Genomic DNA, 25,801 nt, shown 5'->3' with positions numbered 1-25,801 from the left:
CGAACATGAAATATACGCATAAAATCCTCCAGCAAGAGGAATGCCCCTCTCTCATTTAATAGATCATTTACAAGATCACACCATTACGAACCCAATGCTGGTAATACAAACTTTGTTTACCCACTTTAATGTTTTCATTGTACCAAAGTGAACTTTTCAGTACCTCCTGTCTGGTAGTTGGTTGATGACAGTTAGAAAAACTAAACCATGCCCAAAAACATCTTTCCAAAATTGATTCGGTTTATCATTGTTATTATTCATGAAATTCATAATATTAGTAGATCCACCCTCAATGTCCTGGATACGGTTTATACCTGTTGTCTGAAGAAAAAGCTTTACCCACTCTGTCTCCGCATTTTTAATGATTCTACGAATCCAGGTTATTTTTAGTGCATGTATATATGACTGGACATCAACCATTCTCACACCTCCTTGACCATAATCTTGGATCATTTGATTTCTTGTAACCTTATCAATACCTTTCCATATAAATTTATATATTATTTGGTTTAAATCTTTTATTAACTCGTATTGTGGATTAGGCAAAGTTAAAATCAGAAAGGTAAGCTTAGATAAAATAAGTGATTTAACTATTGTTACACGGCCCAGAACTGTAAGATTACGTCTTGACCATTGGTGAATTAATTCATGAATTGACTCCATTGTTTTTACATAATTAATCTGCACCATTCTTTCAAGTGACACAGTGAAGTCAATACCTAGTGCTCTAAAACAGTTATTATTATGAATCCATTTAACGTTCAAATGATCACAAATTGTTTCATTGCTACCACTTTTTGATCCAATCCACACAACATTAGTTTTGTCTATATTTACCCGTAAACCACACATGTTTTCAAACGAATCGAGGATTTTAAAAGCTTCATTCATTGACTTCTCTGTGCCATCAAGAAAAAAGAACAGTATCATCAGCATATTGAGATATGCGATATTCTGCATCCCCTATTCTAATACCTTTAATATTCTGATTTTTCGAACCATCATACCTAGGACTTCCGCACAAAGGATGAATAAATAGGGACTTAGTCCGTCGCCTTGTCTGCATCCTCTACCCACCTTAAAAGATTCCGAAAGAAATCCATTAACTAGTACTGATGATGAAGCTTGATTATAAAAAACACGAATCCATTTTTTAATCGAATTGCCAAAATTGAATTTATCTAATATTTTCATTATAAATGTATGTGATACCGAATCGAAGGCCTTTTCGAAATCAATCATGAGAAAAAGGCCAGGAATATTTTTATTCTCTGCCAAACTCATCAGGTCGTACATTAAACGTATGTTTTCTCCAATATATCGACCCGTGACAAAACCTTTTTGGTGTTCGTGTATAATATCGGACAAGCAGGATTTTAATCTCGTTGCGATGCACGACGAGGCGAGTTTATAAGATACATTTAGGAGGGATATAGGCCGCCAGTTCTTCAAAAATTGACGTGGTTTATCTCCTTTGGGTAATAAAGTGATTATACCATATTTTTGAGTTACAGAAAGTTGTCCATTTTCATACGCATAATTTAACGAACGAAGCAAATACCATACAAGATCATTGAAAAATACTTTATAAAATTCCGAACTAAATCCATCAGATCCAGGTGATTTATCATTCTTGCTGTTTTTAAGAGCATTTAAAAGTTCCTTATATGTTATAGGACCCTCAAGACTATCGCGCTGGGCGTTTGACAAGATTGGAGTATTTATATTTGCAAAAACAGAGTCAACATCAGCATTATCATCAGTTTCAGATTCCGAATATAAATCTTTATAAAAATTTCTTGCCTCAGAAAGAATATCCTTTGAGTTGGTTAAAACAGAACCATCTGTACGAACTATTCTATTTATTGTTTTGTTAACTAAATTACGTTTTTCCATGTTCAAAAAATATTTAGACGGTTTTTCACCAAGCTCAAACCAGCGAGTTTTAGATCTTATCATGACCCCCTTCATTTTATCTTTACGCAGATTCTCAAGATCGTTTTGCTTCATATTCAATTGTACATTTAAAGTGTGGTCACCCGAGGCGACCTTTGTAAATAATTCTGTTATCTCAGATTCAAGTTCTCTCTCCAATCTTCCCAAATCTTTCTTTTTGAAAGCTGAGTAAGAAATAGTTTTAGCACGAATTTCTAATAAAATCATTTCAAAAAACAGTTGATCATTGATTATAAACTGGATATCTCTAGGATGGATTGTGTTTAAATTTGACAAAATATATGGAGGTGCCGCATACTTCTCTACCACTTCTTTTATAGTTTTCTTCACCAAATTAACATATTCTGTATCCTTTAAAAGAGAGTTATTAAACTTCCAGTAGCCTTTGCCACGCTCAATGTCATTGAAATCTAGATGTATATCGACTAATGAATGGTCCGTACGATAACCTGGTTTGATATCACATTTAGATAGTTTGGAATTTAATTCTGACGATATTTAAAAAAAATCAAGACGGGCTTGTTTCAAAGTATCATGTTGCCGCCATGTATATTTGCGTAAATCTGGATTATTTATGCGCCATACATCCGTCAAATTCAATGAATTGCAAAGTTCTACCACTCTCTTTTTTGCATTTGGATTGTTAGCTCTAACATAATTGTAAGTATCAAGTGCCTCATTCATTACCAAATTCCAATCGCCGCATATAATTATATGTTCGTTATCAAACTCATTAATTACATTGTATAAATTATCATAGAACTCTGGTTCATCGTTATTGGGACCATATATATTAATCAATGTTATATTGCAATTGAATACATGAATACAAAAGCCACCTAAGTCCATGGGAAGTGATTTTGAGAGAAAAACCTGTGTATCATTTTAATTCCTTCAGTTAGATTTACCTGGTCAATATGGTAAGTTTTACGTGCAAATGAGTGGATTAACCTGTATTAGGTATGACGATTAGCATTTCAGGGACTTCGTGGGGTTCATTTTAAATTTTGGACTTAGGTGGTTGTTTGAATCATATACAAAGACAACAATGTTAGAATGAGATTACCACTAGTAAGATAATACAAAATAAAGCGCACAGGTATGTATAATGTTGATAAGCATTCTGCCATGTAATATAAACCACACACTTTCCTTTATTAAACCCATTTTTTTTCAAAAGTCACTCTCTAGCAATGAATGTGTTACAAGTGGACTTTTATACATACTGGATTTTAATCAATGTGTTACAAGACTCAAATCATGGAATTGGGTGATTCTTTCATACATGCTATTTTTCACATGCTCAATAGACACAGAGGATGAATTTGAGTTGTTCTTTCATACATATGACAGGCCTATGTAAAGGAACACTTTCCCATGCTTAACTCAATTTGGTTTAAGTATGGACTTAGGTGGTTTTTGTATTCATATATTCAATTATTTATTACAATATCAATTACAAGCATATTTCCTTTTGTATCGCACTTAAACTGATTAACTTTATATTCAAAATTATTATTGAATAATATTGCCACGCCCCTTGCGTTGCTTTTATATGAACTAAAATAGCGATCAAATCCCCATTCAGAACGAATTATATTTTCAACATCTTTTACAAAATGAGTGTCCTGTAGACAATATAAAGAATGGTTTTTCTTCCTTAAAAAGTGAAGTACATCTCTACGTTTTTTTACATTGGCTAAACCTCGACAATTCATGGAAGCTATTGAGAAGTGTTTGTTCATGTCACTAGTCATGTAAATGTGGGAATCCTATTTGTAAACATGGGTAGGCCTACACAAAATGGAATGATATGAATAAGTTTTGGTTTCTCTTTTGTTCAGAAGCCAAAAATCAAGGAATTAAAAAGTGGAGCAGATCTCGTCTGCAATCATAACATTATTGTGCTTGGAAGACACAGTATAGGGTAGGTCTATACATTATATGTTTCACGTGCAATCAGTTGCCGATTTTCGCCGACTTACATTATTTTTTCGGTGGTTGTGTTTAATATTCTTTCTTGTGTTTACTGTAGATTGTAATTGCTTTAATACTTTTAGCTAGTTTTCTTTTGTAATTACTATCAGTGTTTTTATCGTGTAAAGCGCACAGATGCCTTTGCTTAAGGGCGTACTACACCCATATATTGGTTTGATTGGTCTAAATAAATATTTTTTCATTTATAGCTAGGCGATATATGCACGGATCATGTGAAATAAAAAAAAATATGAAAAAAGAAGAAAAAAAGTGCTTTTAAACAATTGTAGTAAGTCATTTTAGCCCTATATATATTTTGTTTACTGTATCCTAGTTACTCAGATGCGTGTTTCATAACAAACCATGATTTATTCAGCATGTTCAAGTAGGGTACATGAATAGAATACATTAAATCCTTTGTTATACTCTCTATAGAAAATCTAGTGGTGCATGCAAAATATATAAACACTTACACAATGGAAGTATAGTCATTAGTCAATAATATTATAATGTGTTGTTAGGAGAAGAAAAGGCTATTAGGTCACCGTATGTCAGGTTATAGGTCAATTGGGTCAGGTCAAATTTAAGCATCAATTTTGAATACACATGTGAGAGTTTGTGATATCATAATGAGGAATAATTTTGATATTCTGTCTTTAACTGGATATATATCGAGAAGTGCAAGGTGGATATACTAATATACCTTGGGATGTAAATGGTGAGTACAATTTAGAATGCCTAGTTGCGATGGATTTCACAAATAAATATAAAATAGTTACCAAAATCACAAACGTTAAGCTTACGGAAAACTACCCAATATGGTGGTATAGGTGACAAGAAATACAATTTTTTTCAACATTGCTGTAGTATGGTTGTGGTAACCTGTTACCTGTGGCTTAATTAAGTTTCAGTGAAATAATGTCGCAAGTTAAAAATACAAAATATAGCTCAACATTGAAAATAGAAGCATTTTAACCAGTTCCTTTTTGATAGTTGTGGAGCACCAAGTTCATGAAGTCATAAAAGAAATCAGGAACCACTTATTCCCATTTTACATATCAACTTTATTTCCCTAACGTGTTAGCAACACATATCCAAAATTTTAACGAAATCCGTTGATAGTAAGCTTTCCAAAATGAAGTGAATTTAAATCATCAGTGATGTACCACCTTTTGGCTTCTACTTTTAAAAGCATGTAAGCTACGTTGATACCGATGCCACCAATAAAACGAGAAGATTTGCCCCTTCATTTTGCATACCACTTTGTCCATTTTTTTTTTGTAATTTCTTCACAAAATGCAAAAAAAAAAAAAAAAAAATCAATGGGTGTAGTACCCCCTCAATGTGCTATATTAAGTCTTTGTTGTTATTATAATTATCATTATTGTTATTATTATTATATAATTATAAGTATATAATGGCCTATTATGTTACCGTAATCATTATTGGATATCAGTTAACACAGGAGACAGTTGATGCTCTCTGTCGTAGGTGGCATATTTTTATGTCAACATATAATTACACCCCGAGTTCTACGATGCCTAGAAATCATGCGCGTATATTGAGGAGGGGGAGGGGCGGTTTGTTAGTTGATTCCCCGGAAAGCACAACCCATACTTCTTACCTAGCCCCCCTTCCCCTCCTCCTCCGCCTTCCCAACACTCGATATCGACTCTCCCCTACTACACTCTTGAGCTATCCTCCCCATCTTTCCCAGAGGCTCTATAATATAGCTAACACAGCAAACACGAAACGTTTTCGAAATCTTGCCAGAAAACGTTTAAATGTTGGGTTATATAAAGGGTATAAAACGTTTTCATAACATTCAAAAACATTACTGCAAATATTCTAACATATTTTTATTTAAGTATTGACAAAATACATTTTGAAAACCTTTTAAAAATATTTTGGTGTGTTTACAATCAAAAGGGTTTAAAACGTTTTTACGGCCTTTTATATAACCCATCATTTAATGTCATTAAAACGCTTTTACATGTGCCAAAAACCCAAACCCATAAAATGTTTTAAGTACGTTTTGTGTTTACTGGGAAGTCTATGCACAATAATTATTATAAACAGATTCTCTTTTCTCTTAGTTTACAAAAGCATCTAAAAGTACAACTTTCTCTTATTCCAGCTTATTGTCTGTTATATCCCATTACGTAACAGTTATCGTTGCCGAGTTATTAAATTAATTTAAATGTCCTACAACGCATTTCGTGCCACTTTTATGCAAGACAAGTTATAGTATAGTATAGTAAGTCATCTGACAAATAATATAATTCTAGGTGGACTGAAGTCCTCTGTGTAGTGTAGTTCAATTTGTTGATCTGTTTAGGCTGACCCTGTAGAAATAAGTTAAAGAAATAGCCTGAATTATTTTGTAAAGTTTAAAATGTTTACAAAATATTAATAAAGAATGTAAATAAAATATAGCCATGTTCTAGCGTAAAAACTACTTCTTTGGAATAAAGCTTGTGCATATGACGTATCCTAAATATGGCGAGTTACTCAAATACATTCAACAAAATCATGAGTGCAATATATCGCGACAGTTCGTCTCGCACACATAACAAATGCACGACGATCAAATAGGTTGATGACAACATTTGATTGAATGGACTGCACTGCACCATAATTACGGTGAAGGACGCCGGTTCAAATCCTTTGTTTGGAGCCAATCTATAATTCCATGCACAACCACTATTTCAATATGAATTGTCTTTATTATCAAAGGGTAGTTTTTATTATTATACTTATCTACAATTGTTACCCACATCATAGACCGTGAAGACATGGACGGTCATCTGCAGCATATCCTTCGAAGCTATGAGCGTGTTTATAGTGGTGTACGGTATTTATACGGTATTCTTATACGCATACGGGATTAGAATGGAATGTGACTTATCCGTTATCTCGACTGTTTATAGTGGCAATCAATAGAGCTCAATAACGCTATTCTGAATCCGAGGTGGTTGAACTCAGCGTGTTCGAGGTCACCGCAATGCAATGTGGGAGACACAAATATGATGCCAGTTTCAAATAGTTTGCCGTGGAAACGATACCGGCCTATTTTTTAAACATAATTGCTACAGTACCGTACCATTTTGTAGGTGATGTGTTATTACAGTGACAAATTTGAGCTCGGAGAGTTATATAACCCTGCTCCACTTCCTTGAATAACGGTATCGTTAATCCCTGTCTGTTTATAGTGGCCGTATACGGAATGAATGTACTGCAATATCCATCGATATCGAAGGATATCAGTTCCGTATAATATGTGCGGCAAATAGCGCTATTGGTCTGTTTATAGTGGCGACCAATACCGTATAAGATGTACTTATACGCTAAATACCGGATAATCTGGCTCACTATAAACACGCTCTATGAGCGTGTTTATAGTGAGACAGATTATGCGGTTATTTAGCTAAACTACCGCGTAGTCTAGATTTGCAATGGTTAGTAAAACATAAACAAATATAGACTGCGTGGCAGTCCAGCTAAATACCGCATAATCTGGCTCACTATAAACACGCTCTATGATTGTCTCGCCTGAACACAAAGACCAGATAGTCTTCAAACCTGCCATCAATCGATTTACCTTACAAAAGGTAAATAACCCAACTCTTGTCCACTCAATTGTATTATCAGTCGCAAACCAATGGAATGTTGTGCTCTGAGCATCCGTGCAAGCATGACGTTGAGACCAAGGCTTATATAACGCAAAGTGAAATTTATTCAATGCCAGAGTAACAGGTTTTGTTAGATAAATCGAAACGGCGAAGATACGTATTTATTTAATTAACTTGAAACTGCATCAAATAAGCGTTTTTTACCGTAGCATTTCTTGTAAATATAATTGTTTTGTAACAACAGAGTTTACATTGCAGTCGTAACTGTGTCAGAGACAAAGTATGTACTTCGATTGAATGCCGATTCTTTCAAACACGCTAATCCAACAGGTGCGAGCGAGACGTACATGATTTCAGCATAATGTGAAATTTCTATAGAATCACAGTCCAGACAACCGTCCATCTCTTCACGGTCTATGCCCACATTTAATTACCTAACTGCAAACTATAAAGGAAAGTTGAAAAAGAAGGAGGGAGAACGGAATTATATCCTTGAGATAATCCCGTAGGTAATCCTGTCGCACCTATTCATAGTCCTTTATTCTCAAGTAGTTACACATCTACTTGAAAGTAGCCTTTGATGTGATGTGTGTTGCCGACTACGGTTGATTAATTTTCACTCCAGAATTGAAACAATATCCAATGTTTCTATACGCTGGCGAAGTTACGTAATTAATCGGATTAATTACCATAGCGATAGGTGAAAACAATTTTGAACATATCGCGCTGCACTACAAGCAGGTTACACTCACCACCTGTGTATGTCTGCAATCATAGATTGAATACAATACTGGTCTTTTCAAAGATACTTATCTTACAGGGGCAAGTGATCAATATGATATGGTTCAATGCAGAGGTACCGCTTGAACATATCAGTGCAGCGCGGTATATTCAAAAATTGTTTTCACCTATTGCTATGGTAGTTAATCCGATTATTACGTAACTTCGCCAGCGTATAGAGAATCCCTTGAAAGTATGACACGTGTGTTTAAGTACCTGATGTTGCTCTGAAGGAATGCCACACGTGGATACTATAAGAAAGAAATGTAGTTTTGTAAAGATTCCAAAAAAATCCGCCCATTTTGGAACATATATTAATTATTTAGGAGAGTGTTTTAGGATTTTGTTAGAAAAGGGATGATTTTTGATCATCTATATTTTATTGTTTTATGTATTTTCCTGTCATTTCCTGCAAACCTAATAAAGATATTTTGACAATTGAAAATAGGCTGTATCATAAATCGTAGAGGTTGAAAGCGTAACCAAGCGTGCAAAATATTATTTGCCATGGAACTTCGGTCATATTTTATTTGAAATAAACTGGATGTTAGGATCTGCATGCATGGTATGCATAGTATTGATGATATACAGACACTGACCTTTCCCTAAAACTAGTAAGCAGGAACTTGTGTATCACACCCGTTATGGGTTCGAACCCTTTTGTTGTATTTTATTGTTAAACCTAAATAGCGTGATTGCTTTTGAATGAGCGGCAACACACATATTTTGTTTGAGGATAGCTGGATCTATCTCCTTTCTTTACATCTTCTCTGAAACTATAGTATTATTACAGATTATTCTAGCACTGAAAAGTGCTGGAAAGCACTCTGGGACCACCCGAGTGAGCTACTGAACCGGGCTCTCCATATACGACGTAACCATGAGTCCAAACTAAGGTTATTAATTATTTTAAACTGTTGTGATTTGGTAGTTCACAGCATCTTACGAATGGCAGTGAGCTTTGGCAAAAACTGCATTGCTCAATTCATAGCGAGCGTGTAGAAGAATTAAAATATCACAGATATACTTTTATAGGTGTTGCGGTTCTTGAGTTATGTTGTAAAGAGGGCTGAAACAACAACACTTTTGTAAAACGAACATAACTCATTAACAGCAATAAATTAAGCAAGTTTGCAAAGTATACGATTGTAGAATGAACTTTTTCAAAACATCAAGGTGTTAATTTTCAATAATATATTGATCTAGATAATGAAAATCGATTTTTAGGTTGCTTCGACCAACAATACCTCGTCTACCCTTAAATATTTCACAAACCTTTGGTAGTTGGCATGGCATTGGTTGGCATGACATGTACAGTCATGATTATTAGTAGATTATTATCCGCACTTCATACTCTTTTCCTATGGTTGTTAGCTCTACCATGTCTACCAACGATACCATTGTTTCATTTGCCTCGGCATATTTGACATTCCATGTATCAGTTCCTGACAATCTATTTTCAATCTGAAAGCCATTTACCGGAAACTCTAAAGGCCAGTACCAACGCGCTATAGGATTTTCATATACCATCATCTTTGCGTAATATATAATATCTGAATCTGAGTAAGAAATAAAAGAGCAAATAAAATGTTACGTCGCAGTAGGTATTATGCCCCAAATTGCTGTTAATCTGAATTATTGTTGCACATCAGGTACTACAAAATACTGCTTGATATATGCACTGTTCGTGCGTGCATCCCACGTGATGTGATGACGCAATCACCTTGAGTGATAGCAAGGCATGCTTTCGTTGGCCAGGCCAGCGGAAGACCCATACTAAGTGTCTTGCTATGTGCTTGGCATGGTAGGAATTCGAATCCCACCCAGAGTAAACAACTTCTTTATTTTCAATCTGTATTCTTTCTTCATTCTTTCTCTTCTCGTCGCCAAAAAGCCCCATGGGGCGTTAGGTTTATGAATGTTAATGCTTCCGTGTGTTTGTTAGCTTGCTCCCTATGCTGGATGTTTAACCTGAGATATTGACCCTCATAGAGTTAGGGTTCAGGGTCATTGATGTGCCAGAGCTTGATTCAAGTGGGGGTGTTGTTTACGAAGAAATAGCATTCAGGAAACAATAACACATGAATTTTTGGTGGGTATGTTACCCCGGAAGTTCGAGGTGTCTTTGGGAGCTGACGGAAAACCGTTAAAATAGGGTCTTTTGGAGCTGCAAACAAGTAAAAGTGGATCTTTGGAGCTGCGAATAGTCAAAATCAAGGGTCTTTCTTGACTTTCTTGTTAAAAATCGCCTGCAAAAACAGCTATGTAAGGAATAAGCAACTTAGGGATCTTTTATATCTTAAATTATCAAAGTCAAGTCTTTTGGAGCGGCGAAATACAAAAAGGGTCGTTTTTCCGGGGGAAACATACACTTTTGGTCATTTGTGTTAAGTGCCTCCTAGGTTACATCATGTACATCCAGAGGACGATTTAAGGAAGCCCCATCATGCACTGCAAAAGTGTTATCACAAGAGTTTCAACTGCCACTTTACTTTTCAAATCCCATTGAATTCTGTGCAAAAGATGTTGTTTAAGATTGTGTGTGTGTCATTATTACTTGGTCGATTTCAGAACAAAAGTGATGTATGCATAAAGGATGATTCATACCTGTAGATAACATAAAATGTGAAATTGACCAGCATTTTGAATGTGTTTTTATTGTAAATATATCAGTCCAAATTCAAATTTAACCATGCACGTATATGCAGTGTGCGAACAGTGGTGTCATGTTTTTTCACACAGCTGTGCTAACAGCAAGTCAACACAGTGGCGTGATGGGTAGTGCTTAAATCATCCTCTGATGTACATCTTACAAATCCAGTGAGCCCAAACTATTGCTTAACTATTTCACAAACCTGTTGTTGTAGTTGGCATGACAGTGCCAGGGGGTGGCATCACAGTGGTGCCATGTGGAATACTAGATATCCGTACGTCATACCCCTTTCCTATGGTTACTCCTTGCAACGATACCATTCTTTCGTTTGCCTCGGCATGTATGACATTCCATGTATCAGTTCCTGACAACCTGTATTCAATCTGAAAGCCATCTACTGGTAATTCAGGAGGCCAGCTCCAATGCACTGTAAGATTTCTAATCTGCACTTGTAACCATCCGTCATATATAATATTTGGATCTGAGTAAGAAATAAAATATCACCTCTAGATTTGGACGCTGCCACCACTCTAACTTCATATTTTGTTACAGGCATTAGGCCCCAAACTGTTGCTGATCTGAAATATTGTTGCACATCAGTTGCATTTGCGGCTGAAGCTTGGTGGGGCAGAATTGACACTTCTAAATTTGACGTCCCTTTATCATGCGCGTATTTTTTTTTGGGGGGGCTTTGGGGGCGCCAGCCCCGGGGTCAAAGTAGGGGGCGGCAAAAACGAAGGGGCGGCGGAAGAAGAAGGGGCGGCAAAAATAAGGGCGGCAAAATGAATTGGTAAAACTGTCAAAAAACATTGCTTTTAGTGCGCTAGCGCCTAAAAACCTTTATTTTTTTGGCTCTTCACTTTTCAAACCACCGAAAAAAAATTGGGTCAACCTTTTCGGGCTGTTGAGGAAGGGGCGGCAAAATTTTATTTTCTTCAGCCCCCCGGAAGGGGCAGCCACGGTACTCCACTGTTTATATTATCAGATTTTTAATATGCTCATCCCCTGAGTGTTAAAGCCATTTACCGGTAATTCAAGAGGCCAAGCCCAAGACAGTAAAACATTTTGTATGATTTACTTCGGAACTTGAGTAAGAAATAAAAGAGCAAATTAAATGTTAGTGTTTTGGACACCGCCATCACTATCACTTCCTCAAGTTCATAATTTCATATCATATCCCAGGAATTTATTACCTTGGGTAATAATTTTAAATCATAATTCTGAAGGTTTTCTGGGTGTTTGATTAAAAACAAAACAGCAACAGGCAAACCCGAGCAGGCAAACTCCGGTGATACGAAAGTCACTGGCTGTCATTTATGTATGTGGATACTACTTGTGTTAAAAACCGTTCTCATAAATACAGTGTGGGCCAAAAACAACTTTACCCAATTTCAGAGGGTGGTTGCTCGAATTGTAGAAGAGCTATTCGTGATATTGTAACACTTTCTAAATGTATATCTTTCTAAAAGTATGTGATGAAGGAAAGAAAGCAAAAGAAGCTAAATTAACAAAATGGTGCTAATTTTACGTCCGAGGGTCAAAAATGACTTTGTCTACACGTAATTCAATGGGATGTGTCCAATTGCTCAGAGTAAGGCATACATATGCGTTAGGCATACATGTACTTGGTAAACACGTTTGGCTTGTCTTTGAAAAGTGATGATTGTTTAATCCCCATTTACTTGTCGTATACTCGAACTTCACTCCTGTCATTGACCAATAATTAGCATAAAATTACACGGTTTCATCTGGCGTAATTCTTGAATTTTAATTAGGCCTTCGTGCATTTTGTGACTGCGTGGCTTATTTCTAAATAGGTTTGCAAGGTGTCAAGATAACGCAATTCATATCACAACGGAGTACTTTTATGGCAGAGGTATACTTAAGAACAGAAAGCTTTTTGGAAGTGCAGCGTCAATTTTGGATTCGTTTCCCGAACGTAAGAGTCCCGCCGAAACCTACCACAGCTCTACTACGAACAACTTTCATAACCTCGGAAGTGTGCTGAATAGATGCAAAGCACGGAGCGGACGTCCAAGAACTGACCTTGTTACAGTATGACTTTGTGTATGTACATGTTTCTGTGGTATTTTGGGCTTATTATATATTTTGAGGCTTTTTGTGTCTACACCGTCGCTTGATCGGGAAAGCGAAAATCGCTACCAGTTTTTAGCAACAAATGCTAGACACGACTAACAGCACCTATACACTACCAGCGTTTACAATCGCTACAGGTATTTGACCACTATTTTTAATAGTGATTTTCTGTCACCCGTGATTGCTAAACGACAATGGGCATTAAGGAATGAGAGAAACTGGTCATGTTGGTGAGACCCTCAGATTACATTACTGGAATGCATAAATGTACACCTCGGGTTATATTGGACAAGTTTTAAAATATCACGAAAAATTATATTAAACACACGCAACCCACGGAGCGGACGTCCAAGAACTGACCTTGTTACAGTATGACTTTGTGTATGTACATGTTTCTGTGGTATTTTGGGCTTATTATATATTTTGAGGCTTTTTGTGTCTACACCGTCGCTTGATCGGGAAAGCGAAAATCGCTACCAGTTTTAGCAACAAATGCTAGACACGACTAACAGCACCTATACACTACCAGCGTTTACAATCGCTACAGGTATTTGACCACTATTTTTAATAGTGATTTTCTGTCACCCGTGATTGCTAAACGACAATGGGCATTAAGGAATGAGAGAAACTGGTCATGTTGGTGAGACCCTCAGATTACATTACTGGAATGCATAAATGTACACCTCGGGTTATATTGGACAAGTTTTAAAATATCACGAAAAAATTATATTAAACACACGCAACCCACACCATCCTATGCCCCAACCCCAATGACTAATACCTACACACTGTAAAAACCCTGATCACAGGAGTCGCATTTCCAGATGATACATATAATATAGATAGAAAATGACATAAAGAATAACAGGTCTTGATAGTTATACCTGGCGTTGCTGATGCAGAAGTTAATTCATCAGTCGTGCCTTCTTGTGAAGTTGGTGCAGTTACACTGGCAGTAGTGATATATTCAGGCCTGGTTGATTCAGCAGGACTGGGGGAAGTGGTAAATTCTGTCTGCGTTACTTCTTCTCCTGTAGTAGATTCTGCAGGACTAATAGGAGTGGTGGATTCAGGCTGTGTTACCTCTTCTCCTGTTGATTCAGCAGGACTAATAGGAGTGGTAGATTCAGTCTGCGTTACTTCTTCTCCTGTAGTTGATTCTGCCGGACTATCAGGAATGGTGGATTCAGGCTGGGGCACCTCTTCTCCTGTAGTTGATTCTGCCGGACTAGTTAATTCAGTATGACTGGCATGACTGGTAGATTCAGGTTGAGGTTTCTCTTCTCCTGTAGTTGACTCAGCAGTACTGACAGAATTTGTAGATTTTGGCTGGGTTACCTCTTCTCCAGTAGTTGATGCAACAGGACTGATAGGAGTAGTAAGTCGTGGCAGAGTGGTCAGTGATTCTGTTGTTGACCCAATGACTGTATATACAAAGTAGATATTATATTTGAATGTTGATAATTACATAAGAATGTTATTTTGAACATTTTAGAACGTACGACAAGGATTTCTTCCAGGTTATTGAAATAATATCAAAGTGGTATGACAACAAGAGCCATTCAAGCTATGCAAGTACTTTTTCTAAGGTATACTTCCTACATATTTCTGGTTAAAGAAAATGACTGAAGAAACAGCAGCATTAGTTGTGCTACATACTAGGTGAAACCGCAGGATTGGTAAGAGTTGTAAGCTGTGCCATAGTGGTCAGAGTTTCTGTTGGTGACCCACTGGCTGTCGATAAACAGCAATACAAGGTATGCTATTGATTTAAAACTTGATCAATGTTACTTATTTCAGATCATAATTCTGAAGATTTTGTGAAGGTTAGATTAAAAACAAAACGGCAACATGCGAACAAAGTATCAATAGACAATATCAACAAGATATGCAAGTACAGGTTTCTATGAATACTCACTACATAATTCGCTTTTCATGTCTTATCCTTTGTTTGATCAGAAAAGCGATTATCGATCAGAAGTCGCCAGCATCAAATCTCTACCAGTCTTATTAAAGCAATAGTTGCTCAAAAATTGACATAATGAGTAACAAGGTCTTACTTATACCTTGCGTTCCTGATGTAGAAGTTACGTCATTAGTCACTTCCTCTTGTGAAGTTGAGGCAGTTGCACTGGCAGCAGTGATAGATTGAATCTTGGTTGATTCAGCAGGACTGAGAGGAGTGGTAGATTCAGGCTGGGGTACCTCTTCTCCTGTAGTTGCTTCCACAGGACTGGAAGGAGTAGAAGATTCTGCCTGCGTTACCCCTTCTCCTGTAGTTGATTCCGCAGGACTAACAGGAGTGGTGGATTCAGGCTGGGTTACATCGATATCTACTCTTGTAGTTGATTCATCAGGTCTGAGAGGAGTGGTGGATTCAGGCTGCGTTACATCTTCTCCTGTAGTTGATTCAGCAGGACTGAGAGGACTGAGAGGAGTAGTGAATTCAGGCAGCGTTACCTCTATCCCTGTAGTCGCTTTTACAGGACTAATAGGAGTGGTAGATTCAGGGTGGGTTACCTCTCCTCCTGTAGTTAATTCAGCAGTACTGACAGAATTGGTAGATTTTGGCTGGGTTACATCCTCTGCTGTAGTTGATTCAACAGTAGTGATAGGAGTAGTAAGTCGTGGCAGAGTGGTATACAGTGTTTCTGTTGTTGACCCAATGACTGTATATACAAAGTAGATACTCTTTTAGAATGTTGATAATTACATATAAACAATGCTATTTTGAACATTTAGAACTTACAATGATATCTTCTAGGTTATGGAAAGAACATAAATGCGGTATGACAACAAGAGCCATTAAAGATATGCAAGTATTTTTTTCTGATGTAAAATTCCTATTTTTTTCTGATGTATAATTCCTGCATATTTCTGGTGAAAGACAATGATTGAAGAAACAGCATTAATTATACTACATACCGGGTGAATCAGCAGAACTGGTTAGAGTTGTAAGCTGTGCCATAGTGGGCAGAGTTTCTGTTGTTGATCCATTGTCTGTCGATAAAAACCAATACAGGGTAGACTATTGATTTGAAACTTGATCGATATTAATAATTTCATTCTGAAGGTTAGATTAAGAACAAAACAGGCAACATGCGAACAAATTAACAATAGACAACAAACCAACCTGATATGCAAGTATCGAGATATACTCACTACTTAAATGTTTTTTACGCTTGTCATGTCTTATCCGTTGCTTCATCAGAAAAGCGAAAATAAATATACGTAGTCGCCAGCATCAAAGCTCAATCTTTTAAGATTGAGATTGCTCAAAAGCAACAGTAACTCAAACATTGACATGAAGCATAACAAGATATTTTAATTATACCTGGCGTTCCAATTATAATGACCCCGCAGTGCACGAAAGCAAGATGAATAAGATGATACCATCTACAAGCATAATATGCCTCTAAATTAGAGTTTTTGACAAAAGAGACGAAAGGCAGACACCTTCCTCAAAACTCAAAAACATTGTTTGGAGTGTGAGCAACTATATATATTACTGTATGAAACTAAAATGTAATTAGCACAATAGACAACACCAATGTGGAGAAGGTCGTACAAAAATGTATTATTGTCAGACCATTCTATTGTAATGTTTTTGTGTCTGCATTTCGTCTCTTTCGTCACAAAAAAAACCCTAACCCATTTAGAGGAGTCAATGCTTGTAATTATACGGTATTTGGTTAGGTACAAAACATTGAAGTGATTTGGGGAACGAGCTTTACTGGTTTAACAAATTGGTAAGGTTTTCTTTACTTTTCCCTCCAAAATACTTACTGTCAGGAAAATCTGTAATATTGAAGTCGACTAATGTAGGTGGAGATTTTGTCATGTTTGCACAATTACAGGAGTATATCCCAGGATATATATACCCGGCATAACCTGCAAGCATAAAACATACGGAATTTTGATATCAGTATAACAAAGTGGGTCAGCCATAACTTGTAAAACCCATATTCTGATACGTGGATCAACTCACAAAATCAATTTAACAAAAAAGCAGAATATTGCTGTGATCAGATGTCCAAGATAAGTTTGAAATTAAACCTAAAATTTATTATTCAAAGGGCTTAAGATTGTCCCGGCCAGGACTTTCTTCATCTGATTCTGAAGCACTTTTTGAGAGCTTTGGTCTTTCTCCGACAGGAAGACGGATCATTGGGCTATTCCATTTGAATTCCCCACTACCCCTGTGGAAAGGGGAAAATGAACTTCAAAATGGACAATATGCAGCTCTATTTGAATTTGTTTCATCTTCTGACAAGAATTCAATCTAAATCTGTCAGAGTGGGAGGTTGAATTTTGTTGAGTTGGTTAATATGCTAATTCCTTTTGAAATTCATACTCCCCCTGTGAAAGACATTTCCAAAATCTTCAACAGTGGTAGTGTGGACAGATTAGGCCGACTCTTAGGCTTCCTATATGGCTTCCATCACCATAAGAACAAAAGATCTTCTTCCCCTTCCAGGGAATCCATTTAGATATCCGGTACAACCGGTCCCCGTGTGAGTGGTCGAGCTTTCGTCACATGTGTCTCTGACTTCATCAGAACTGAAGAAAAGCTCAAACGCAAGTGGTATGTCTTGACTTCATCAGGACCGGAGAAAAGTTGAAAAGCATTAAGGTATTTTATGCAGTTGTAAGATATATAATAAATGAGATGCCCATGTTTTACCGAAATCTAATCAAGGTATGGTTGTCAACAAAAAGTACTCAAGACAAAAACCAAGTGCAAAACTGGGGGGATGAAGTTATTTGGAACAATATTTGTATAATTAGCAGAGGTAAGACTTTTTATTACAAGGAATGGGCTAAAAGAGGTATAATATGTATTTCAGACTTGTATGATCAAAACGGTGTCTTTCATTCACTAGACGAAATCAAAAGTAGGTTTCCACAGCCAGCCAGTGTTTGTATACAATATTTAGCTCTAAAACAAGCAATTTTAAAGACATACAAAATAAACAGCAGAATGCTATTAACAAGGACATATACTTTTATGATGGAAAAACTTTTGTTGCATTAATGAATTGCACCACACAATTATATAGGAAAGCTATGTTATCAAAGATTTCGACTAAACCAATATGTCAAACCTTTTGGGAAAATAAATTCAAAAATATGAAATTCAATTGGAGCAAAATTTGGAAAAATATTCTGGCAACAAAAGAACCTAGGCTAATGACATTGAATTGGAAAATAACCAGTAATATTTATGCAACAAAAGTCTTTCTTAACAAAATAGGAAAAGAACAAAGTAATGTATGTGAAATTTGTAACGAAGTAGATTATATTGAACACTTTTTTTTTTGTTGCAAAAAAAATAAAAAGATATGGAGCGAAGTGGACAAAATAATTTTGCAACACTACAATGTTAAAATTAAAACCACACAAGCAGATGTTATCTTTGGTTACTATCATGCAGGAAAATGTAATACTACAATCAATAAAATAATAAGTGTTAGTAAACTGTCAATTAGTAAATATCGTTACGGGAAATATCCCGATTTGATCAGTCTATTACATTCTGAATTAAGAATCAGAAAGCTTATGTAGTAAAAATTGTAGAAATTAGCAAAGTCAGAAATTAGTTAAGTGAGAACAAATGAGTTATGTAAATATATAATGTGATGAAATCAACGAAGCAAATAAAATAAAAGATAAAAAAAAAAAAATTAAGGTATTTTATTTTGTCTTTCTGCAGTCCTCATGAAGTCAGAGACACAACTGACGAAAACTCGACCACTCACACGGGGACCGGCTGTGAAAACCGACAGCGTATAACGTATATCATTTCCCGTGCCTATGCAGGCTGGTTGTTCGATAATATCCCTATAGGTTTAATACCACTAATAGGCCTGGGCGATACATGGAAATACGACGAGTAACTATTTGTTTGCATGGCATCTAAAAAGACTGCATTAAAATCGCTGAAATTGTTCAAGTTATATAGTCAAAAAAAGTACTTTTTAGGGTTTGATGCTTCAAAATTGTACATTTTCTCTCATTATATGACATATTTGTTGTAATAGTACCAAAATTCACACGCACGGCTTCGGTTTTTAGTAAAATATTCGCCCTACCATATTGTAACTTTCAGCTTCGAGAGCGCACTGCCATTTTAAGGTGTTTACGGTTCAGTGCGTTAAAAGAAGGTCAACCTATGTTGAGTGTTTTAATAATTTGGCATCTAAATCATATAGTTTCACCTGATATTAGTGCAATTTAACTGTGAGAGTTCTGAATATGAGAAAATTCCACCCGAAATTAGCCACTTTCCCATTGAAACCCGTGTAATACATAATTAGTGGTATATAACCTAGCGTGTAATGAAGTATTAAAATGTAACTTCCGTAGTGCTGAATAATTGTTATTCTCAATGTCTAATTAATATATTCATAATGTGTATGTTTTATACCCTTGTTATTTAACATGTAATTCAGCCTCAATTCAAACAGTACCGTTACCATGGTTACACTTCTAATCAATTATATTACTTTCTTACATGTTAAGGTTGTGTATGGAACAGTTGATGACACTTTCACAGTTGTAGATTCAGTACTGGTGGATTCAGGCAGGGTTGTCCCTTCTCCTGTAGTTAATTCATCAGAACTGAAAGTAGTGGTATACTCATGCTGTGTTGTCTCTTCTCCTGTAGTTGATTCATCAGAACTGACAGTAGTGGTATACTCATGCTGTGTTGTCTCTTCTCCTGTAGTTGATTCATCAGAACTGACAGTAGTGGCATATTCATGATGTGTTGTTGAATTAGTTAGACTGAGTGAAGTAGTAGATGTTGGTTGGGTTCCATTATCTTCGGTTGTTAATACGGGTTGGGTAGTTGGAGCACCTGTAAACGAGAAAAAGATATAAGTGAAGACCTGAGCGCAAGAAGACCGTAAGTCCACTTGGCCCCTCAACATGTATGCACTAACGTTACGTTTAGTTTCTTAGGATTTATAATGTTTAATACATGTTCCAGGGTGAAAACATCATGAAAGGTTGTGAAAGATTTATTTTGGCCCCTGAACATGTACAAAACATTACCAAACTATACGAAACTATACAAAACTTTAGTGTATACACGTTGAGGGGCCAAGTGGACATACGGTCTTCTTGCGCTCAGCTCTTCAAGTCAACATCGGATATTTTACACCTTTGAGGTTAAGGGCTTTGGCGAAGCCCATTGAGTTTTTTATTTACACAAAAAGTTTAAGTAATATTGAAGTAGGTATTTCGAATAAATGGTTATTTGACTTTCTTTCATTTGTTCCCCAAACCAGTAAAAATGGCATGTTTCTACGACTTCCTAGGCAAACATAATGCTCGGCATTAATGTTGCCGGGGAGCCAAGGGGAGCATGACATTTAGAGAATGTTGGCCCAGAATGTTGGTAGTTATTTTGATATTGTGTTACTGAATTGACCTTTTCGGTAAATCCCATAAGCCTTTGCGAGTACACCTGAGAACTCGTCATTTTACGTCACGCCGACTTGCAATGCGCAGTAACGACGTTCGATAAACGATGTGCGCATTGGCGCAGAGCGGCGTGACGCAGAATGACGAGTTCTTAGGTGTACTCGCAAAGGCTTATGGGATTTACCGAAAAGGTCAATAGGTGAAACATAAAACATTAGTACTAAAAAGAACAAGGTACGTGTAAATGCATGGCAAATGGCGAAACGTGTAACAAAAGAAATGTTAAGCGGAAGCAAAACGTGTACCCAAACACCAACTCAGTATGAAAGGACTACCCTCGGTTTGCATAACCATGCTTATCACCAGAGCAGCGATATGAAGTCGCCTCTATTGTCTTAGGCCCTGGGATCACAACCGAAATATTTCCCCCTTACATTACACCGCATTTGCAAATAAGATAAAATAGAATAATCTAACAATGACGTCAAAAGTTCAAATTGCTATTAAAATGCCACCATGGCAGTTTGGCAGACATTTTGAGAATAGCGCACTCACCGTTTAACCCAGGGTCCGTCTTCCTGTCGGAGAAAGACCAAAGCTCTCAAAAAGTGCTTCAGAACCAAATTTGTTATACTGATATCAAAATTCCGTATATTTTATGCTTGCAGGTTATGCAGGTTATATGTATCCTGGGATATACTCCTGTAATTGTACAAACATGACACAATCTCCACCTACATTAGCCGACTTTATTGAAGATTTTCCTATAAGTAAGTATTTTGGAGGGAAAAGTAAGGAAAACCTTACAATTGGTTAAACCAGTGAAGTTCATTCCACAAATCTCTCCGGTTTTGTACATACTGCAGTTACTGTCCATTTTCCTATACATGATACACAGTCTCACCACTGACGCGTGACCTCTACAAACGGTGTATGTTATAAGTATATTGGCATTGCCTAGTTAACGTCACTGTGTGGAAAATAACCGGCCAATATTTAAAGTACTCTCTGAAATTCTAGAAAATATAGTTTTGTAACATGTCCTAAATTTTTAGCTAATTTAGCTGTTTGGAAATATTCGCACTTTGGTGTTTTAGTAAGGATATGTAAACGACAGATAACACCTAAAATTATGAACAAATTATTTCCAAACCGTGTTAAGTCTACAACCATTATTTTTTCGCATTTTCAAGAATGCTTTTAACAATATGCACTATTGTCTCATTTCGTAAACAAAGGCCCACACAGTATTGTTACCTTGCGTTTGCTTTATAATCGTTCACCCAACTGAAACTATAATACCAGCACAGGTAAAACAGAAACATGTGTAGTGTGGATTTAACCAGAGAAGATCTAATTTTACATAGTTGAGCTGTTTTCAATTAATGTTATCTTGGTTTAATAGCTTTTAATGGTGTTTAAGTCCCGCAAAGGTCGTGGTGATTTCTACTGTAGACATTACTGCATCATGACCTTTTCAAATACCGTGGAATAGACGCATAGATGCCTAAACGTGGTTTTGTACTTTCTCAAATTGAATGACCAGCTTTGACCTTAGACGTCTGTTTCTTCCTCTTGGTAGCTGACGTAGGTGGCGCTGTTAGTAACTGGTCATAGATGTGCGGAAGGAAGTAGTTACCAAGCAAATTTCAAGCCACATCAAAGGCTCAGAAACCATCTAGTTTGCCCCAAAGATAAATGGGACGTTAAAACTACAGCGGACTGTGTTTATGAAATTCCATGTTTAGGTTGCCCAAAATCTTACATCGGTGAAACTTCAAGACTCGAGAATGAAAGAGCACAAATCTGAATGAGATGTAGCTTCGGAAAAACCCTACACCAGGGCACAAACAAAAGCATCTGTAGAAAGCGCCCCCAGGAAATCTGCTCTTACGGATCATGTTTCCGAAGACAATAACGTGATCAGATGGGACGAAGCCAAAATAAGAGACATTGAAAAAGAAGGCACATAAAGGAATCCATTTGGATAAGAAAGAGGGGGCAGGCTAATATCTGTACTCTCAAGAGATTGTGGAAACTACATCTTTCCGCACATCTATGACCAGTTACTACGTCAGCTACCAACAGGAAGCAACAGACGTCTAAGGTTAAAGCTGGTCATTCAATTTGAGAAAGTGTTGTGGTACAGCACGATATGAAGTCGCCTCTATTGTCTTAGGCCCTGGGATCACAACCGAAATATTTCCCCCTTACATTACACCGCATTTGCAAATAAGATAAAATAGAATAATCTAACAATGACGTCAAAAGTTCAAATTGCTATTAAAATGCCACCATGGCAGTTTGGCAGACATTTTGAGAATAGCGCACTCACCGTTTAACCCAGGGTCAACATTTTTGCAGACAACCTGATTTCAATTCCCATATGGGTGAGGCTTCCAATTATAGACTCACCAAAATTTCCTAGGAGGGGACAGTTTCCGGTTATGAGCCCAGGATCCTATCCTCAAACTAAAAAGGCAATGTTTCCAAACATTTAATTCTATTTCTGAACATAGTTAACACAGTTCTTCCTAAGTCCTTTAAGTTACTATTCTCTTGTCCTTTCAAATCCTTTCAAATCCTTACTAGTCCTTTACCGATTTGAGATTACCATAAAATAATCACTGTACGTGTGTCAAATCATGTTAGTCAATTTATAACAAAACAGAAGTGCGCTGAATTCAAAAGGTCAATCATTCTCTTCCATAAGCATAAACGAGATTTACCGAGGTCAATCAATCTCTTCCATAAGCATAAACGAGATTTACCGAGGTCAATCAATCTCTTTCATAAGCATAAACGACATTTACCGAGGTCAATCAATCTCTTTCATAAGCATAAACGACATTTACCGAGGTCAATCAATCTCTTCCACAAGCATAAACGAGATTTACCGAGGTCAATCAATCTCTTTCATAAGCATAAACGACATTTACCGAGGTCAATCAATCTCTTTCATAAGCATAAACGAGATTTACCGAGGTCAATCAATCTCTTTCATAAGCATAAACGAGATTTACTGAGGTCAATCAATCTCTTTCATAAGCATAAACGAGATTTACCGAGGTCAATCAATCTCTTTCATAAGCATAAACGAGATTTACCGAGGTCAATCAATCTCTTTCATAAGCATAAACGAGATTTACCGAGGTCAATCAATCTCTTTCATAAGCATAAACGAGATTTACCGAGGTCAATCAATCTCTTTCATAAGCATAAACGAGATTTACCGAGGTCAATCAATCTCTTTCATAAGCATAAACGAGATTTACCGAGGTCAATCAATCTCTTTCATAAGCATAAACGAGATTTACCGAGGTCAGTCAATCTCTTTCATAAGCATAAACGAGATTTACCGAATTAAAGTAATCTACGGTGTCAGTATAAATAGCATGATATGAATCCCCGAATGGTAACCTGGTTTGCCAGAAATGTCCAAATTTTAATCCGAATCGCCGCATGTCAATCTCCAATCCAGGATTACCAAACTATTTTGATGTATTTCAAATTTGAAAGTAATTCCAATGACAGAAATAGACATTTTTAACGAGTTGATATTAGTTGAATCTCACCTAATATTCCAACAATGCAAATAAATAGAACCCACAGAAGGCTGAAATACTTCATTGTACAAGTAATTGCCATTTTGTATATGTTGAGTGTGAACAAGGTTCATTCGTCAAAGCCGAATGCATGATGTAGCAAAATTCTACCTATAAAGCATGCCAACCTGACCTGTCATGTGCAATGAACTGATTCAATTTTTTTTTGGCTTATTCCTTTTATAGGTGTCTCACTAAACATATTACACAGTCAAAAATACGAAAAATAAAAATAAAAATAAAAATAAAAATAAAAATAAAAATAAAAATAAAAATAAATGATTCAATTCTTTTTGGTTTATTCCTTTTATAGGTGTCTCAATAAACATATTACACAGTCAAAAATTTGAAAAATGAAAATGAAAAAAAAAAATATAAATAAAAAAAAAATGACAAAAAAATAAATAAATAAATAAATAAATAAAAATAAAAATAAAAATAAAAATAAAAATAAAAAAATTAAAAAAAAATTAAAATTAAAATTAAAATTAAAATTAAAATTAAAATTAAAATTAAAATTAAATATTAAATAAAATAAACAAAATAAAATAGAAAAAGTATCCAGTACATCTTCAGGCTTTTAACACACACCCCCACCCACACCTCCCACACCCCACACCTTCACACACCCCAACATATAAACACATCCACCGTCACCTCCAGCGGCACCCCACATAATACAATTTACAAATATATATCAGCAATGGGAACAAAGCACAAACATGTCTTTGTAATACTTATTATATCACTCATACATAAATTCTAGACAGTTCATTGGTTGATTACCATTTATCATTTTTACCATCAGCCTCTCCGTGTGATAGTCTTTACCATCATAGTGCTCTGCCGTATTGCGCCTGCGCCAAGCCGTGCGCTGACTCTTGGAATCACCGATTTAGTTATGGGGTGGACCCCAAAATGTGAAGTATATAACGGCAAAACATGGTGTTTTGCCGTTCCGGCTCGTGGAATGGAATAATCCATCTTTCACCTCGTGATTATATTTCGACCATCACACTTATAGGCAGTTAATATTTGTATACGAATAGCAATAATACATACATAAAAGGCTTATTGAAAGTTTTGCGTCCAATTTGATTACAAAAACCACAATGTTTTGTTTTTATGGCCTGTCGCCGCCCAGTCGATTTCTATTGGTTGTATGAATGCAATTCCATTTACATCTTACGGTGTATGGAATGACCGGAAAACTTAAATGAGGTGTCATATGTCAGGTCACTATAAAGGTACTATAATTGTTTTACCGGCAGACGTTTCATTTCATTTGCCTGTTCCAACTCCAGTGACACGTAGCTCATTCATATTGTCCTGGGTAGGATTAGGCCAATAATCACTGGAGGGGCATGAAAACTATAATAAATTCATTTTAACTTGACAGTCGCGGGGGGGCGTTTAGAACGTTCCAATGAGTCCAAGAGGGACCAAACTTACGCTAGAGTGAACACGATAATGCAATTGAGTTTCTTACACGTAAAAATACGACCAATGCAGAAAGAAAATATTGTTTATCGTTTAGGGTCTACTATACACACTTACTTTTTGTTGACCGCTGAACATTTTGAACATGATAAAGTTAATCTGTTCTTTTCATTATTGATCGTTAACCTTTGGAACATGTCACATGCACGCTGCTTGTCTCGATGCCTTCTCGA

The 25,801-nt window shown here is 36.3% G+C and overlaps 1 protein-coding gene across 1 annotated transcript; it reads right to left on the bottom strand.

The window, feature by feature from the left end:
* Window positions 1–5,275: 5,275 nt before the first annotated feature.
* Window positions 5,276–24,196, bottom strand: LOC140161899 (uncharacterized). Its single transcript, XM_072185194.1, has 9 exons — window positions 24,099–24,196; window positions 19,610–19,954; window positions 16,882–16,986; window positions 16,021–16,095; window positions 15,162–15,764; window positions 13,980–14,519; window positions 11,201–11,479; window positions 9,621–9,904; window positions 5,276–6,278 (listed from the first exon to the last, which is right to left on the bottom strand). Exons 1-8 carry the CDS (start codon window positions 24,169–24,171, stop codon window positions 9,672–9,674), a joined length of 2,253 nt encoding a protein of 750 aa, XP_072041295.1. The 5' UTR covers window positions 24,172–24,196; the 3' UTR covers window positions 5,276–6,278; window positions 9,621–9,671.
* Window positions 24,197–25,801: the final 1,605 nt, after the last annotated feature.

Source organism: Amphiura filiformis, chromosome 10 (assembly GCF_039555335.1).
Source record: "Amphiura filiformis chromosome 10, Afil_fr2py, whole genome shotgun sequence".
Lineage (NCBI taxonomy): Eukaryota > Metazoa > Echinodermata > Ophiuroidea > Amphilepidida > Amphiuridae > Amphiura > Amphiura filiformis.
Note: the sequence above shows the minus strand (reverse complement) of the source record. Positions and strands in the feature narration are given on the sequence as shown.